This window comes from Haliotis cracherodii, unplaced genomic scaffold (assembly GCF_022045235.1).
Source record: "Haliotis cracherodii isolate W230 unplaced genomic scaffold, xgHalCrac1.p SCAF_13, whole genome shotgun sequence".
NCBI classification, from domain to species: domain Eukaryota; kingdom Metazoa; phylum Mollusca; class Gastropoda; order Lepetellida; family Haliotidae; genus Haliotis; species Haliotis cracherodii.
The window spans coordinates 41,799,716-41,819,721 of record NW_027266268.1 but is presented as its reverse complement, the minus strand read 5'-3'; the positions used below and the strand labels follow the sequence as shown (position 1 = coordinate 41,819,721).

At 41.2% G+C, this 20,006-nt stretch overlaps 1 protein-coding gene across 1 annotated transcript in view; it reads right to left on the bottom strand.

The window, feature by feature from the left end:
* Positions 1-5,361: 5,361 nt before the first annotated feature.
* LOC139458730 (galactoside alpha-(1,2)-fucosyltransferase 2-like) overlaps positions 5,362-20,006 on the bottom strand; it is a 41,686-nt gene continuing 27,041 nt past the window's right edge. Inside the window, exons 2-5 of the mRNA XM_071240136.1 lie at positions 19,494-19,540; positions 19,322-19,455; positions 9,644-10,236; positions 5,362-5,835 (exon numbers count right to left, since the gene is read on the bottom strand). Coding sequence (XP_071096237.1) covers positions 5,362-5,835; positions 9,644-10,236; positions 19,322-19,455; positions 19,494-19,540 — 1,248 coding nt within the window. The remainder of the gene's footprint in view (positions 5,836-9,643; positions 10,237-19,321; positions 19,456-19,493; positions 19,541-20,006) is intronic.

The following is a 20,006-nucleotide window of genomic DNA, read 5'->3' as shown; positions in this document are numbered from 1 at the left end:
TGTGCACCTCCCTCCTTTAACCGCTCCCTTTCGATTGATAAACACTTGATGCGCACGTAAAATCCCGTCTGTTACTCGCGTGTCCTTCCAACAATCTACTGGCACAATCTATCAACAATGATCTGCTCAGTCATGTTCAGTTTGGCATGTAATAAATTCACGTTTACTGCAAGCTTGATCGCAAGTTCAAAATATGTTCATTTTTTATTTATGTGAAAATGTTAATATATGTATATTGTTCGAACCAAATTCTAAAACATCACAAAAGTAAAAAAACAAACAAATGCTTAATATGGAAAACTACATGTATGTATCAGTCCATGTTTGCCAAGAGCGGCTTTAACATCCATTGAGGATAGGTCTGGGGAGGTGTTCATTAAAAAAATAAGATTATTCTTTAAGTCGGTTTTTATTTTTACACTTAAGTTCTTTTAGGTGTTAATCTGCGTATGCATCGGCGTGAGAACATCAAGGGTAATCGTCGTGGAAAACTCACAAAAGGTATGTTGTTGTTCACCGGGACAGTGTGTGTGTGTGTAGATGTGTTGTGTTGGAAGAAAGAACTGTCTGACAAGCACGATGGCGTCATTTGTGCTGTGGAACTTTTTTTATGGCAGTTTTCTGCACCAGTGGGATCCACGCACTCTGGCATCAATGGCAGAAGCGCGTGGAGGTCGGGGATTACGTCATCAAATAAATATCAACCAACTCCGTCTACTCATCCCCCAGTTCACCCCTCATAGCTGAGGTACAGCCACGCCTGGGATGCCGGTGCAACGGTGGCTCCAACATTTTGAAAAGGGAGGGGTCCAATCTCATTAAATCAGATCTTAGTTCTAGCTATCGTTAAGCAAAGATCTAAGAACATCCAATTACGGATCACGTCAGAACGACCTTTCATCCGACCAATCAAAGCGTTGCTTACCAGATCATGAAAGTGACAGTCGGAATGTGTTTTCTAATCATGCAACCTCGAAAACGTTAACACAGGGTATTCTGAATGACAGTTACGACCCGTATGACTGATTCCGTCAACATTCTCTTTCGCTTCCGTGGGATAAACATTTGAACGGAGTCGAGGAGGCGTTGCACACTACGTGGGAAGTACTGCCATACAATCGCAACCATATATAAGACATTCAGAATTATTCGTTTGTTTAGTTTTGAAAATTTTAATCGAGACTGTGTCAACATATCTTTCAAGCGTAGTCTAAAATGGAAGTCGCCAGGTTGAAATGAGTGCCGTAAAGCTCGAGAAAGCTGCTTACCGGCTTACCACTTTACCGTTTTTCCACTTTACATTTCCATTTACCCATCTTACCCTTTACCACTTCACCCCTTTACCGCTGAACCATCTTACCCCTTTACAATCTTATTACTCTACCATCTTACACCTGTACCAGCTTAACCCTTTACCGTTTTTCCACTTTACATTTACATTTAACCATCTTACCCATTAACCACTTCACCATCTTACCCCTTTACAATTTTATTACTCTACTATCTTATACGTGTAACATCTTACCACTTTACCATTTTTCCACTTTACATTTACCTCAACAATCTTACCACTTCAACTTCGTACCATTTCACCATTTTACGTTACAATCTTTACCATCTTACAACTTTACCATCTTACCCCCTTACCATCTTTCTCCTTTACCATCCTACAACTTGATCATCTTATTTCTTTTTCATCTTACTCCTTTACCATCTTACAACTTCACAATCTTACCACTTTACTATCTTACCCCTTTAACATATGAACACTTAACCATCTTTCCCCTTCACCACATTTCCACTTTATCATCTTACACCTTTACTATCTTACCCCTCCATCATCTTACCACTTTACCGCCTCCGTGGTCGAATGGTAGAGCGTCCGCCCGGAGAGCGGAAAGTCCGGGGTTCGATTCCCAGCCGCGTCATACCAAAAGACGTTAAAAGATAGTACTTGTTGTTACCCTGTCTGGCGCTCGGCATTAAGGGGCTAAAACAAGGACTGGTCGGCTCGGAGTCAGTATACTGTGTCTGAGTGGGGTATTCATGTTAAACTGCGGCATGGCATCTCAGTGTGCTAGCACTATAAATCGGCATCAGTCCGGACTAGTACGAGCAGCCACACACACACACACATACACGTGCATGCACGTCGCTTTATAAGTGCAATAATCTTGGACACGACGTTAAACCCCATTTCACCTCACATCTTACCACTTTACCATCTTACCCTTTACCACTTCAACATGTTACCATTTCACCATCTTACCCCTTTACAATATTTTCAACTTTACCATCTTACCACTTCACATCTTACTTCACCATCTCACCCCTCAACCATCTTAACCCTTCTACTATCTTACCCCTTTACCACCTTTCCATCTTACACCTGTATCATCTGACCATTTTTCCACTTTACATTTCCATTTACCCACCTTACCCTTTACCACTTCACCCCTTTACCGCTGAACCATCTTACGCCTTTACAATCTTATTACTCTACCATCTTACACCTGTATCGGTTTACCTCTTTACCGTTTTTCCACTTTACATTTACATTTAACCATCTTACCCATTACCACTTCACCATCTTACCCCTTTACAATTTTATTACTCTGCTATCTTATACGTGTACCATCTTACCACTTTACCATTTTTCCACTTTACCACCTTGCCCCTTTACTAGTTTACCATCTTTTTCCACTTTCGTAGCATGACAAATCAACATAGTACCATCTGACCACTTCACCACCTCAACAATCTTACCACTTCAACTTCGTACCATTTCACCATCTTACGTTACAATCTTTACCATCTTACAACTTTATCATCTTACCCCTTTACCATCTTTCTCCTTTACCATCCTACAACTTGATCATCTTATTTCTTTTTCATCTTACTCCTTTACCATCTTACAACTTCACAATCTTACCACTTTACTATCTTACCCCTTTAACATATGAACACTTTATCATCTTTCCCCTTCACAACATTTCCACTTTATCATCTTACACCTTTACTATCTTACCCCTCCATCATCTTACCACTTTACCGCCTCCGTGGTCTAATGGTAGAGCGTCCGCCCGGAGAGCGGAAAGTCCGGGGTTTGATTCCCAGCCGCGTCATACCAAAAGACGTTAAAAGATGGTACTTGTTGTTACCCAGTCTGGCGCTCGGCATTAAGGGGCTAAAACAAGGACTGGTCGGCTCGGAGTCAGTATACTGTGTCTGAGTGGGGTATTCATGTTAAACTGCGGCATGGCATCTCAGTGTTCTAGCACTATAAATCGGCATCAGTCCGGACTAGTACAAGCAGCCACACACACACACACACATACACGTGCATGCACGTCGCTATATAAGTGCAATAATCTTGGACACGACGTTAAACCCCATTTCACCTCACATCTTACCACTTTACCATCTTACCCTTTACCACTTCAACATGTTACCATTTCACCCCTTTACAATATTTTCAACTTTACCATCTTACCACTTCACATCTTACTTCACCATCTTATCCCTTCTACTATCTTACCCCTTTACCACCTTTCCATCTTACACCTGTATCATCTGACCATTTTTCCACTTTACATTTCCATTTACCCATCTTACCCTTTACCACTTCACCCTTTTACCGCTGAACCACCTTACCCCTTTACAATCTTATTACTCTACCATCTTACACCTGTACCGGCTTACCACTTTACCGTTTTTCCACTTTATATTTCCACTTTACATTTACATTTAACCATCTTACCCTTTACCACTTCACCCCTTTACTGCTGAACCATCTTACCCCTTTACAATCTTATTACTCTACCATCTTACACCTGTACTGGCTTACCACTTTACCGTTTTTCACTTTACATTTACATTTACCCATCTTTCCCTTTACCACTTCACCATCTTACCCCTTTACAATTTTATTACTCTACTATGTTATACGTGTACCATCTTACCAATTTACCGTTTTTCCACTTTACATTTCCACTTTACAATTACATTTAACCATCTTAACCATTACCACTTTACCATCTTACCCCTTTACAATTTTATTACTCTACTAACTTATACGTGTACCATCTTACCACTTTACCATTTTTCCACTTTACATTTACATTAAACCATCTTACCCATTACCACTTCACCATCTTACCCCTTTACAATTTTATTACTCTACTAACTTATACGTGTACCATCTTACCACTTTACCATTTTTCCACTTTACATTTCCACTTTACATTTCCACTATACCATCTTGCCCTTTTACTAGTTTTCCATCTTTTTCCACTTTCGTAGCATGACAAATCAACATAGTACCATCTTTCCACTTTACCATCTTACCCCTTTACAATCTTACCATGTTACTGGGGTGTGTTACAAATTTTCGTAGCATGGCAAAGGAACATAGACAAATTTCTGTACAATCCCATTGCTATTATTTTACAAACTTCTGATCCTAAGGAATATCCAAATAAACGAACCAAAAAATAACAATAAAAATTCAGCCTGTTTATTTACCCGAAACTATATGTACAATATTCACAAACTTCTGTTCCATCAGACTTTTGACACGTGCAGGTTGCACAATGAAATATAAACAATGCTTACAAACCTTCAGTTATTGTACAATATAACTTGACCCTGTACGGGCACTATTGTATAAGCAGTACAATTGTGTGAGAGTATTCCACGACACGTTTAACACTGCCCCAATCATTTACAAGATCTTCACAAGAAAAACGTGCTTTCCGCGAAGTAGGGTGTGTTTTAAGGACGAAACCCCCCTGATTACATACATTGGACATACACATAGAAAGTGATATTCCTCTTTAATACAACATTTTCTACACAGTCTTTGTTCTCTTAAAATACCAACAAATCTACCTGTTTCAACAAATAAATCATGTCAGCTACAACGAAATCGAAAACGGGCTACTCCATAAGTTCGTAAATGTACATTCTGCTGTCATAGTAGCCTTAACTATAGTGTTTATTGCTTCTATCTTTCATTGCTGTTCCACAGGCTGGTGCATCCCATTGATCAACTACCAGCTGACATCTACCAACCTCACACATCCCACCACAATCAACCAACTATAAACTACCAACTGGTTGATATCATGAGCATCGATCCACGCAATTTGGATACGATGACATGCATCAACCAAGTCAGCGAGCCTGACCATCCGATTCCGATTTCGCATGGGACACTGAATACCTTTTTTACCCCGGATCTTCACCTTAAACACTGCAATACAATTTACCAACCTCACACACTGCACCATAATCACCAACTATCACACACACATACCCCACACACTCAAACACACACGTATACGTGCACGTTGTGGTTACTCACTCCATTCCTATCCACCCAGGATAGAAAAAATCCGAGTAATCCTTTGAAAACTGCTTCCTTAAACTACTTCCGTTTCTGGCCGGATGTTTGTAGTAGATTGTCTCCCCTCCAGCCAGGAACGAGGCCCACCAGCCGAATGTTCCCACGGACATTATGGAATGATTGCAGTGAGCTAATATAGCTAGATCTACTTCGAATGAGTTATCTTCCATAAACATGACGTCACTTCCGTTAATGTTCTCCTTACACCACGTGACGTCGTCCGAGCACACCAGGAACAAGGTTCTGTTGTATTTGTTCCTGTAATACGTCATTGCTGCGGAGAAGTACTGCGGGGAGGCAACCGTGTATCCGTAATCAACTAATTGCTTGTTCTTGGTGATGTCCCCGTTACGCACGTGCACGCCCACAATCGTCACGTTGTCATGGTCACTGTCCCTTTGTTGGTTAACAAATGCTTCGCTACTGCCCTGAAACAGGATTACATCCTTTGACTCTTTGTTACTTATTCATAGTTGTGCGAGGTAGTGAACCTCACCGCAAACAACAGTTTTGGACTAAATATATTGGGATTGCCAGAAGTCCGGCTGAGGAAAGTCAGGCGGCGCTAGCGGGTAATACTAAAAACGGATTTCAGACTATTAACGCGAAAGGTTCGTATCTGTGCAAATATAGATGGGTGTGTGTGATTGTGTGTGTGTAAGCGCGCGTGCGTGTGCAGTGGTGCACTTATAGTATAATCCTCCAAACCAAGGCTACAAAAACTGGTGTACGTAAGTGGGGCTTATTGAAAGAATATTCAATGTTTTTTTTCAGTTTTGCTTTTTAAATGATTTTGCTTTGGACAAACACGCTGATCACTCCATTTAACGCCGCCACCCACTCACCCATCCAACAGACCCCACCCATTATCTTAAGGCATTATATGTATAGGGAGAGTGTTAATCAAGAATTTGATGTAAAGACAGATGGTAGAGATATTTGTTTAATGGTCAGTCGTGAACAATTAAAAAAATACATATATTAAAGATCATTATTATACATTTTCTTATCACATTTAGCAGTGTCATGTGCATTTGTTTCCATGGAAACTTCAACAATAATTGTTTGAGATGTCCCAGGGTGAAGTATCATGTTGTATGTGTACTCATTACATGGAATATATACATTTTTAAAAGTAATCCCATATATGATATACAACGGACAAATGCATCAGAGAAGGTAATTTTTAATTATTAATGTCCACAGAAGGATTTTAATAACGGTGGTAACCATAATTTGTTCTGTGTTCAATGGGATTGAGGTCGGGAGACCTTGACGGCCAGTCCATGACGTTGACTCCCGCATTCTGAAGGAAATTCCTTGTCAAAATTGCTGTGTGGGGTCTGGCATTGTCGTGTTGGAAGGCAGAAGTTCTGGTGCCAGTACCTGGTCGGGGTAAGCAGCAGCGTTGAGGTTGCCACGGATGACAAGAAGCCTGGAACGTGCATTGCCACAGAAAGCACCCCACACCATGACACTTCCGCCTCGAAATCTGTCAACTTCCTGTACACAACACTGGGCGTAACGTTCATGACGGCGCCTCCACACCCTCGCCCTACCATCAGCAAATCGAAGATTAAATCGGGATTCATCATTGAAGACGACTTGATTCCAACTATCTGAGTCCATCGTAAGTGTCCCTGTGCCCACAATTGACGTTGACGTCTGTGTAATTGAGTCAGAATCGGCCCGCAGTATGGCCGTCGTGCTTGAAGGTGAGCAGTTCTCAGACGGTTTCGAACATTTTGCGCACTCAGTCTACCCCTAAACAGTTCATTTCTGGTTGATGTAGCCGTCAAAAATCGGTTACGGAGGTGACGTTAGACAATCTGACGATCCTCGTCACACATGGTCGACCTGGCCGAGGGCGATCAGCCGTGGTAGACGCGTCTGTAAATCATAAACAGTCCGTCGACTAATACCCATCGTCCTTGCCACTTCAGCTACAGACGTTCCCGTTCACAATTATACAATTCCTATTGTTTTACATGTCCCCTTGATCATGGTTGAGCCAACAGCGTTAATAACAATAGAATCTTATATGGGAATATCGCATTTTAGAAAGAAACAAACATCTCAATAAAAGCGCGTCAATAGGACAACGTAACAATTTGTAAAACATCGCATTGTTGCGATGTCACGCTTTGGTTAATCTGGTCTGTTTGGGTTTCGTAAGGGCAAAATCGGATTCCATAGATTTCTCTTTCTTTGTTGTTTAACGCCGCACTCAGCAATATTCCGAACAGTGGTCTGTTAATAAAGAAGTAACAGAAGCAGTCCACAATCGCCACCACAAGCCATCAATCAACATAGATCAAGGTTATTTGATCCCATCCACCTACTATGTACTCATTAAGCAATAACCACCACGCCGATGTAAACTTATCTTGTTTCATAGGCTTCATGTCTCTTTGGGTTCCACCTCTGTGTTTATAGTCCATCATGTTGTCGCAGTATTATCCTTCTGCTGTCATTACTTTACCTACTCATGTTGCAACTGTATGCAACTGTAGCAATTGTGGACCGACTGCCTTGACTGATCGTGTCATGAAATCTATTTCCTCTTGGCCAGAACAAATCAAAGGATTGGCCATCAACTTAAGTATTGTCCCTCCTAAAAAGACTCGATTATTTACAGTCTACCGTCATATAGTTGAGACCCGTAGAATAGGTCTTCACCAACCCATGCTTGCTGTAAAAGGTGACTATGCTTGTGGTAAAAGGCGACTAACGGGATCGGGTGGTCAGACTCGCTGACTTGGTTGATGCCTGTCATCGATCCCAATTGCGTGGATCGATGCTCATGATATTAATCACTGGATTGTCTGGTCAAGACTCGATTATATACTGACCGCCGTCATATAGCTTGAATATTGCTGACTGCGGCGTTAAACAACCAACCAACCAACCAACCATATGGTTGAGTGCGGCGTTAAACAACTAACAAACAGAAATAATTTATGAATTTATGAATATTTGGTACGTAGTTACTTAAATGATGATCTCAGCATCGGTCATGTAGAATAACAGGGTCAGGACTGCAGGGGTTCACTGTGCCAGCGTCATGTGATATGATGTTTTCTCCTAACATATACTTTGACGTTTACATGTATTTGTTTGCTCATTACATGGACACCTTCATATCATCAAAGGGGAAGTAGGTGTCCATGGAATGAGCAAATAAATACATGCAAGCGTCAAAGTTCATGATGTCAATCACTGGATTGTCTGGTCCAGATTCGATGTTTTACAGACCGCCGTCACATAGCTGAGTGCGGTGTTAAACAACAAACCAAAAAACAGACAAACAACATCAAAGGAGAAGGTTTTGGCCACATTGTGGAACACAGAACTAGACAATACTCAAAAGCTCGTCTTGTTACATTTCAAGTGTACAGGTGCTTTGTTGGACTGACGACCCATAGACTTTGTAAATTGTAAAGCTCCTATTTGTGTGTGTTCTTTATAAAAGAACGACGAACCATGTGGGATATTTTCTTTTGGGACTGTCTTTGGGACCCAATTAGCATCACACAACTTCATTGACATCCCTCAACCCAACTGACATCACAGTGCCCAATTGACATCTCACTAAAGTCGGACTTATGCTAAAATGAGGGTAGGGTACATTTATTGAGTAGAACTCGTGTCTTCCTCCCCCTCTACTGGTTCCTTATACAAAGCTACAAAGTAGAAATAAATCAGATATAGGTGTCGTCTGCTTTGTATTAGATTGTTTTGTTTGTTTGTTTTGTTGTTTAACGCCGCACTCGGCAATATTCCAGCTATATGGTGGCGGTCTGTGAATAATCGAGTCTGGACCAGACAATCTAGTTATTGACATCATGAGCATCGATCTACTCAACTGGTATACAATGACATGCACCCGATCCCATTACAGCTGCCTTTTTATTATCAAAACAAGAGGCAAAATACATAAATAAACTAAACAAAATGTAAAATTCGTGAAGAGTTTTCTATTCATTTCGATACACACAAAACATTAAGCAGCCAGTATATATTCCGAAATGTTCAAGTATTCCGTGGTCATGTAAACATCAAGTCACTGCGAGACCTAGCCCTTTACACAGAATATAAAGCATGGTCGCAGTTACTGCGAGAGATACTCTCGCACACTACTTATATCATAAGTGATGGAACTTAACGTTAATCTGCCTTCCACAAACAGTTTTATGTAGCACATGTATCTCTTAAAGAAACATTTTGTCACATTACCTTGATTTTACTGATGGCTTTCTGACGCACATTGTCTTTGAACTTGAACTGTTGGCGTATCTCCTCTGCAACATGTCGGAAGTACATCCATGATTGAAAATACCAGCCAGGCCGATAATTTGTATTTTCATTCAAGTTCAGCAAATCCTTATTAAACTGGCAATGCCGACCCTCGTTGACAAATTTGGCGGTGTTGCATATACAAAGGTCATTGACAACGTTGGCCTTAACCCGGAAGTACTTCAAGAGAGGGTTATCGTTTTGGATCACCACCGACTTGTTGACCTTTGAGGCCATTCCGTACACCGAGGCGTATGCAAACATGAAGTTTCCCAGTCTGCCTTGCACGTGAGAACATATATATCGCTTCTCTCTCTCAAAGATTTCTTTAAAGTCATCGCGGCAAGGTTTAGGTGTTGTTGATGTTGTGGAAAATGGAATCTGTTTCAATGCCTGTTCCAGCTGTATCTCTAATTCCGCTACCCGCCTCTTGTATTCCTGAACATTGTTTGATTGCGTTCTTGACCTTGATGAAAACTTCAAGGTGAAGGCCACCAGGATCATTCCCAGGCAAATGACCGTTACAGTGCCACCTAGATCAAACACAGAAGAACATCAGTGTACGGTGTCGACCATTTGCTATTCAAAGGTTGTTTAAAGAAATATCGTTCCCAAAGCATACTGGAAATAACTAATATTTTCTCAAGGTTCACGACAATATATCTTTCTAAAACTAATGTGGGACAACACACTTGTTTCGCTACTCCTAGTCAGTCCTAGGGGTATCGTGATAATCTAGCTCCGTTTGAAGCTGATCCTGAAAGGTTCTTACAACTATTTACCAATGAATGCAAAGACTATCCCATCAGTGGAAAGGAAATGATCTCCGTGTTCATCATGGTGGACTATCTTCCAAAAGACAATACACGTACGCGTTATGCTGCAGTTTTGATGCAATTACAGTAAACAATTCAGAAATGTGTCAAACTGAGAAAGTGTGTGTTCTTTCATAAGGGCAATGCGCCAGTGCACGAATCAGTCGTAGCCATGGCTGCAATCCACGAGTATGGCTTTGAACTCATTAAACACCCATCATATTCTCCGACTTCCAAAACCGAGGAAAAGCTCCATCCTGAATCTATTTCGAATCAAACGATGAGGTCTTGGCAACAGTGGAAAACCTCATGGACACCCAAGAGGACTTCTATGAATGGGAGCCAGTGCCTCCAACATCCTCTAATGTCTTTAGGTCTATGTGAACCTCAGAACATATAAATAGGCCGGCAGAGCTCCAGGTAACTTTTTGAGCAATTGAGTTTTTACTCGACATATCTATATTTATTGGGTTATTACATTTTGTAGTGGGTAACCAATATTTGTTCACTCATCTGTACATCACTCTTTTGGTTTTTTCCCAAAATGAGGAAACATTGTGAGATTTAAAAAAAAGGAAGTAAAGTTTAGGATGTAATATAATGCTTCTAAATGTAGGCTTGACTCGGAAAGTAAATTAGCTTGCAAATGTGTTTCGTAAATTAGCTTCGTTGTTCGCATGCCGAAAAAGCTTAATTGGGTATTCACGCGTGATGTTTTCAAACAATTGAGTTTTCTATGTAATGCATGCGTTTCTGTACGCAAGTTAATTGAAACAAATTGGGTTTTGAATAATTTTGGAGGGTATTTTACGCAAAAACGCAGCTTATCTGTAGCTGTGAGACCCTCGTAAATACTCCTACATTGCGACGGCAGACAATCTAAAGCCTGTTCACGCTTCATGATCCACAAGACTGTTGGCTTATTAGTATCAGAGTTGTTACTGAATAAAGAATCTAGTTATCTGTTTAGGGGGACGCCGTACGAGATGCCATGACGTCATAATGGTTGATGTTAATTGGCAGTATATTTTATTGTTTAACAGTGATTGTAACTGTGTTCCGTGGTTTCAGTTGAGAGTCGGTAGACGCTCATTGCGTTGTGTTTTGACAGTGAACAGTCGTCGGGAAGTTACTATATATAGATGCCAGTATGGTGTGTCAATTTCCGGTCCGGTTTCCCACAGACGGTGATGGTATGTTATGTAAATGTTACGGGGATTTCTATTTGCATCGAGATTAGATATTTTTCAGCTTCAACTGCAAAAAGATTTCTTAAATCTGAGACAATACACCTTGCATGGACTTTTTGGGGGAAGCAATTTCTTTTTTTAAAGGCATCAAGGCACGTCCTGGGCTTAGTGACCCCTGTTATTAGGGCGAAAAGGTAGTTTGTTTGTTTGTGTGCTGTTTAACGCCGCACTCACCAATATTCCACAAATATGACGGAGGTCTGGCAATAACCCAATCGGGACCAGACAATCCAGTGATTATCATCATGCGCATCGTGGGATACGATGACACGCATTAAGCAAGTCAGCGAGCCTGACCACCCGATCTCGTTAGTCGCATCTTACGGCAAGCATAGTCGCCTTTTACAGTAAGCATGGGTTGCTGAAGACCTAATCTAACCCGGATCTTCTCGAGGGGAGACAAGCATGGGTTGCTGAAGACCTATTCTAACACGGTTCTTCACAGGGGAGACAAGCATGGGTTGCTGAAGACCTATTCTAACCCGGTTCTTCACAGGGGAGACAAGCAAGGGTTGCTGGAGACCTATTCTAACCCGGTTTTTCACAGGGGAGACAAGCAAGGGTTGCTAAAGACCTATTCTAACCCGGATCTTCACGGGTCCCACCATGAAAATGCTGTAGGTGCAGAGTCGTACATATATTGACAGCGTTATTGATGCTTCGCCACTGTGACTGATCATGTGGTCAAATGTAAAGCATGCTGTCTGTCATTCTCCAGCGGTTCGGGTGTGAATGAACAGTTCATTGTCTCCGAACTTTTGTTGGTTAGCATGCTGCACGTGCAGCTCGTCAGTTTAGTCCACCGATAATACCTTTGTGATAAGCCCGTTAACCTTGACACAAACACATAAGTCATGTCAGTTATTGTCGGGCCGACACCGTCACACAAAAATGTTCTTATGCCGTCTTGATTACCTTATTTTCCAAGTTACAAAATCATCAACGCACCCTAGTGCATTCTTCGTGGGGTGTCAAATGACACGTGCTGTTTCTAAATCGAACATAATCTCGCAGATTAGCGAACGACGTATCTGTTCAAACTACACGATGTTTTTTTGTCTTCAGAAGACAAGTTGTTGACGCGTAGGAACAAAGAACTCAGTTCACCTCAGGACGCTCTGATATCACCTCACAGCTTGGTTCTGTCTGTGTCCGCAGTAACCCCACATAACAGGTGCGTGTTATCAGCAGAGGGCAGGCGTGTGCAGTCTGAAGTAAAAATGTCAGACTTCTTTATCTATAACTTTGTTTTGCAGATACTTTTTTCAAAGTTTTAAAGTCATTTCTGTCATGAATTGGGCTGTGGCAGCAATACAAACACATATTCCTGTACAGTTTCGGTGTCAAACCGGAAAATAGTCTGTAAAAAAAGTTAGTAAAACACGTTATCTATACTTGAGTAACAATTTAATGGTTTATTTGTACAAATTGCAGTAGTTTCGGGTGTTCAGTCCGTCTGGTCTTTGTCTACCGCTCTGGTAAATGTAAAAGTGGAACGGCTCCCAGTCCGAAAGCTATGAATATACAATGCCTATTTGGAAAGTGGTCAAATGTAGCAAATGTTATATTTGGTGTCACACTTTTTGTACAGGATTTTTGAAGGTTGTTAAATCTTTGGCAGATATGGGGTATGATTGGGGTGTTAACCACAGGACAAAAGGCGCCTGAACGTGTAGCTGATAGAGGCTGATAATCGAATCACAATCCATGAGTACTGTTTTTGTCAAAGTCTTTCTTGTGGGCGTTTGGGGAGATGCATTGTTTGCATAGATAGAGCGTCTTAATAACGACTTAATGCTCTCATTTTTTTTCAACTTCATCAAGAAAAATGAACGATTCTTGACAAAATATAACATTACTTCCCGCGATCTGTTTGTTTTGTTTACTGATGCACTCTGGAGATAATCGAATCTACCCGATCCCGTTAGTCACCTATTTATCATGGCACGCATGGGTTGCTGAAGATCTATTGTAACCCGGATCTTCAAGGGTATTCTTTTACAATGTTTGTGCTATACTGAAGTATGTTTTTACATATAACTTTGATGGCATTGATGACATGCTGTTTTAATTCCATAACTTGTTCTCTGTTCAGACGATATGGCTGAAATATTGCCGATGTGACTATAAATCTTAACTCACTAACTCACTCTCTGTTCAGATGAACATTCTTATTATGGTGATTAATTGATCGTATACGACACAAGCCCCGCCATTCTTTTATCTGGAGGAGAGGGTAGTCCTTTAGTTGACGCGGACTGCTATTTTTTAAAAACTGCAACGAATCACTTGCAATCTATTGTTCACCATATGATTACTGCAAACCGGCTTTATGTATTACATTCATGGGGTTTGGTTTGGTTTGCTGATGATGTATCTTGAATTGAAGGGACCTTGTCCGAATAACATGTAAATTTCATTGTTTGTCAGACAATTTGAAAAATCAGCAATGTCCCTTAGCGGATATTAATGCACTCATTTGTAGAGGGGGCAATTTGCAGCTTATAGAAGATGAATATCACTTCCTTCTTGTTTGTCCTTTTAATGCAGTTACCCACAACAAGTTGATTAAAACAGTCTTCTCTATCTATGTAGCGGCAATAAAATTTCCGAGTACCGTGATGGGATTCGAACCACGGACCTTCTGGTCAGAAGTCGGACGCCTTGTCCATATGATCAAAGAGGTTAAGGATGTCATCTTGGGACGACTCCACGCCCTGCTACATCTACCTCACGAAACATAAAAATGTCAGTTAATATCTTCGCAAGATGTCAAACATATTGAATGGTTGCGAATGTATTTAAAAAGAAACCTACCTATCTAGTAACATATGTATATAAATAATATTGCTACGTTCTATTTGAAATGATGTTGTTGCGCACATCGCTATTTGTCACATTGCATTTAGTACCATGGGCCACGAGGCCGGAAATTCTAATTTATAATAACATTTGTCATTTGTCACTTGACTGCAGAAGGGCCAGCGTACTAATCCTATAGTCCTCAGTGTTAGAGTCCCCTCTTAGACTTGCTTGTGCCCCGTAAAGTTTATGATTGATTTGATATATGAGGTACTTTTCACGTTACTGTTATTGAAGTCAAATTGGCAACACCATGCAATATACATGTATTTTGCGTGAAACTAATCCACATGTATTCACAAATCATTATCTAGAAGTCTCCTTATTTACAGAATTGGAATGGGGCACAGGTGGCCCAGTCGTCTAAGGCGCCGCGATTCGCTGTGCAAAGTTGCGTCCCTTGGGCACGCCAGAAACCTATGATTGTGGTTCGAATCCCGGTTCGCCCCGATTATGTTTCTAGGTTTAACCGAAGTGGTAAACGTCTGAGACCTGCACCATTTCGGGCTTTCCTCCAACATTAAGCTAACACGCCGTGATATAACTGGAATAGTGTTAAAAGCGGCGTTAAACCCAACTCATTCATTCACTCGCTACAGAATTGGAGGCCACGGGAACAAAATTACAATATAAATTAAAACGCAATATGTGGATTAGGTTTCTACAACAAGTATCATAAAGTAGAAGTTTTTATTGACGTTAGTTTGTTTTCAAGGGGAATACGTTTATGTTGTTATAGTACTGATGAACACATCAGTTCAGTGAGCTTTGGTGGGTAAGGGCAGTTGTGGTGATAATTTGGGATAAGCCTCGTTCTACACTCTGCGACTGATACTCATCTTTCTTACCAAATAATCACAGTTTGACATTTTAAAACATTTTGGTCTTCATCTACTTTACCATTACGCATTTTCGTACTTTTGGATTATAGGCAGGAATACGAAATTTTGTTAAATATGTACCAAATCTGTTCCTACCAAAGGTGATGTAAGATACAATACTGGAGCAAGCATGTACTTAGAGGAAGTATTAAGAGACAGAAATAATGAAGTATCCATTTTCTTATCCAACTGTTTCATATTGATACACTCTCGGACACTCCAAACATTGGCATGGACGGTCTGAAACAACATAGTTCTAACATGAAAAACCCAATATGTACGGCCGTGATCATCATATGATGTAAACCTGATGTAACAAACGTGGGAATACCTTTGTGGGTGCAATTGAATCATTGTCCAGAGACTGACCGCAACTGAAGCCACGTCATACAAACTTTCCATGAGTTTCACTCGCCTCTAGTTCTATAACAAGCGTAAACAGTAACGTAACATACAACCTTTCCAAATACCACTCGACGTTGTAAAAATAGCTGTTCTGCACACTTGCACGTGCAATTAATAATGCTTTGTATTAAATAAACATTTATACATGAAGGCCTTTGTAACAAAATATATTTGAGATTCTGTCCATCAACTTAGTCAAAAGCATATTTAAAATCCTCGAAGGCAGTATAAAAGGTGTTTTTGTAAGTACTTATGACAGGGGGAATATAGCACAAAAATAGTGTCTGTTGTTAAGTGATTTTCTCCGAAGCCTGTTTGAGATTCTGATAACATCTCGTTCAATTGAGTCAATATTCATAAAAAAATTTCAACAATAGATATAAATATTTTCCCTATAACGTTTAATAGATATATGCCCCTATAATTATTCGGAATTGTGGTGTCGCCAGATTTGTATATGGGTATGATTAAACCATTTTTTGACCATTCATCCCGGATGATTAGCCAGTTTTGAGATTTGATAGAGCTGTCGTTTATCTGACTGCATATCCACTATTACATTGATCACACTTCAACAATTGTGATTACGGACTTTTCCAAAATGTCTTAAGTAAGAGCCGAGCTGACGTTGTCAATAGCATTTGGGTTAAATAATTCTTTGTTTTCTAAAATGTCTTTTGGATCCAATGTAAAGACTAAGAATTTGAACATTCCCTGATTTCAGAAGGAGATGTAAGCATATATATTTGAACCCATTTAATTTTCTGCATTCTTTGTCAACATATGGGTTATTTCTTTGAAAATGAGTTATCATGTCTTTTTTTCAGAAGTCTTTCAAAATGCAATCCAGCAAAATGGATTAACTTCGTTAATTTCTCCTCGCTATCAAGCCATGCGTTGCCACTACTTGATATTACATACCTTTGAATGTGTTATTGACCGTCTGTACTATCAAGCCATGCGTTGCCACTACTTGATATTACACACCTTTGAATGTGTTATTGACCGTCTGTACTATCAAGCCTATGTATTGGCATTATTTAACACTAGTCATCTTTGTATCTGTTATTGACCAACTTTACTTCAAGCCTATGTATTTTGTAATGTTTAATACTACTCAACGTTGAATGTGCTACTGATCAACGGTAATATCAAGCTATTTATGTTCACTATTTAACTTCCCAACGTTGTATGTGTTAACTGCGACTAACTGTACTATCAAGGCTGTGTGTTTGGACTTTAAACGGAAGTAAAAAAGTGAACTTTATACTTTATTTGTCTAGCGCAAACAAGTGACATATTTACCATACTAACGCCTATGAGATCTCCATTATATGTTCTTATTATTTCCTTTTTCGGTCACAAAAGTGATTTGTAATGGCTATGTGCGTTGCTATAAATTGTTGAATCCAGTTTCAACTAATGCGAAATTTAGTGTGACGATTCAAAGACTGCTCGACCACGCCCGCCGTGTGTGTGACAGATGTAGGCCCATCATGGCGTAGTACAGGTTGATGTGCCTTCCGTGTTCCCCGAGCCAAGTGGCGGATGAACCTACAACCATGTTATCATTTACCCCAATTTGAAATTAACGGAGATTAAGACCGATTTTGTTTGTGGCCATGATTGACGTCAATATTAATATACGATATACACTATATGCGACGGCGGGGTGTCCGTATTCCAGTTGCACACTTCCAACTAAAGTTAAACATAAAACTGTAAAAAAAATAACTGGTACTAAAACATCTGACACACAATATTGGGGATTATTCTTAACCTGACATTTTCATTAATACAAGATATGTTTAATATTTTCTGTAATCATTTTGTTTCAAAACAAGGGGAGTCATTTGGGCCCAGTAGGGAAGTTAGCTGAGCTTGGAGGGAGAGTTTTAAGCCTGGCGAGGGGAGTCATGTGAGCCAAGAGGGAGAGTTGTTATCCTGGCAAGGGGAGTCATGTGAGCCTAGAGGGAGAGTTGTTATCCTGGCGAGGGGAGTCATGTGAGCTTAGAGGGAGAGTTGCTATCTTGGCAAGGGGAGTCATGTGAGCCTAGAGGGAGTGTTTTAAGCCTGGCTAGGGGAGTCATGTGAGCCTAGAGGGAGAGTTGCTATCCTGGCAAGGGGAGTCATGTGAGCCTAGAGGGAGAGTTGTTATCCTGGCAAGGGGAGTCATGTGAGCTTAGAGGGAGAGTTGTTATCCTGGCAAGGGGAGTCATGTGAGCCTAGAGGGAGAGTTGTTATCCTGGCAAGGGGAGTCATGTGAGCCTAGAGGGAGAGTTGTTATCCTGGCAAGGGGAGTCATGTGAGCCTAGAGGGAGTGTTTTAAGCCTGGATAGGGGAGTCATGTGAGCCTAGAGGGAGAGTTGCTATCCTGGCAAGGGGAGTCATGTGAGCCAAGAGGGAGAGTTGTTATCCTGGCAAGGGGAGTCATGTGAGCCTAGAGGGAGAGTTGTTATCCTGGCAAGGGGAGTCATGTGAGCTTAGAGGGAGAGTTGCTATCTTGGCAAGGGGAGTCATGTGAGCCCAGAGGGAGAGTTGTTATCCTGGCAAGGGGAGTCATGTGAGCCTAGAGGGAGAGTTGTTATCCTGGCAAGGGGAGTCATGTGAGCTTAGAGGGAGAGTTGTTATCCTGGCAAGGGGAGTCATGTGAGCCTAGAGGGAGAGTTGTTATCCTGGCAAGGGGAGTCTTGTGAGCCTAGAGGGAGAGTTGTTATCCTGGCAAGGGGAGTCATGTGAGCCTAGAGGGAGTGTTTTAAGCCTGGATAGGGGAGTCATGTGAGCCTAGAGGGAGAGTTGCTATCCTGGCAAGGGGAGTCATGTGAGCCTAGAGGGAGTGTTTTAAGCCTGGCTAGGGGAGTCTTGTGAGCCTAGAGGGAGAGTTGTTATCCTGGCAAGGGGAGTCATGTGAGCTTAGAGGGAGAGTTGTTATCCTGGCAAGGGGAGTCTTGTGAGCCTAGAGGGAGAGTTGTTATCCTGGCAAGGGGAGTCATGTGAGCCTATAGGGAGAGTTGTTATTCTGGCAAGGGGAGTCATGTGAGCATAGAGGGAGAGTTGTTATCCTGGCAAGGGGAGTCATGTGAGCCTAGAGGGAGAGTTGTTATCCTGGCAAGGGGAGTCATGTGAGCCTAGTCACTAGAGTCAAATTTAGGGGGAGTCGGTTAAGCCTACTACACCGGTTTAAGGACTTTTATCAATCATCATATCAAGCATCATTTGCACAATACAATTCAAGTAATTTTACATGCAAGGTAAGGTTATGATGTCGTAAGGGCGATACATATAACTATAAACAGTCACAATCTAAGTTGTACCAAAACAGTTCTGGTGTCTAAGCGGAATACAGTCAATCGTACACAATACTGCAGTTAGGAAAGTTACATATTAGGTTAGGTGTCTACTCACGTCGATAGTGTCTGGATCTCAAACAATCTGCCAGAAACATAGTCCTTGCAATGGAGATGGAGCCTATCTGTAACACTGGAGCCTCTCCGTTGTTCTGTAACTGGTCTCCCTGACTGGAGTCTTTCTGTAGTAATGTAGCCGGGTGCTTGTACTTGAGTCTTTCTGTAGTAATATAGCCGGCCGCTTGTACCTTTTCGGGTATCTAGCAGTAGAGCCTTCCTGTAACAGTGGAGTCGATCTCAAGTCATGGAGCCTGTCTGTATTAGGAGTTATGTCCTCAATCTATGAAGACACGCCCTACTCCACCAGTAGCTTTCAACACACTAGATACTGAACATTTGACGGCCAACACCCTCACAGACTACAAAGCTCAATACGCGGGTTTGTTATCTTGTCGGTCTGTAGTTCAGATGTCGATGTGGGTGTTCAGATGTGGGTGTATGTGTTCAGATGTCGGTGTGTGCATTCAGATGTGGGTGTGGGTGTTAAGATGTGGGTGTGTATATCCAGATGTCAGTATGTGCGTCAGATGTGGGTGTGTATGTTCAGATGTGGGTGTGTGAGTTCACATTTTGATGTGTGTTCAGATGTCAATGTGTATTTTCAGAGGTCGGTGTGTACGTTCAGATGTTAATCTATATGATCAGAGGTCGGTGTGTGTGTGCATGTGTGTGTTTTCAGATGT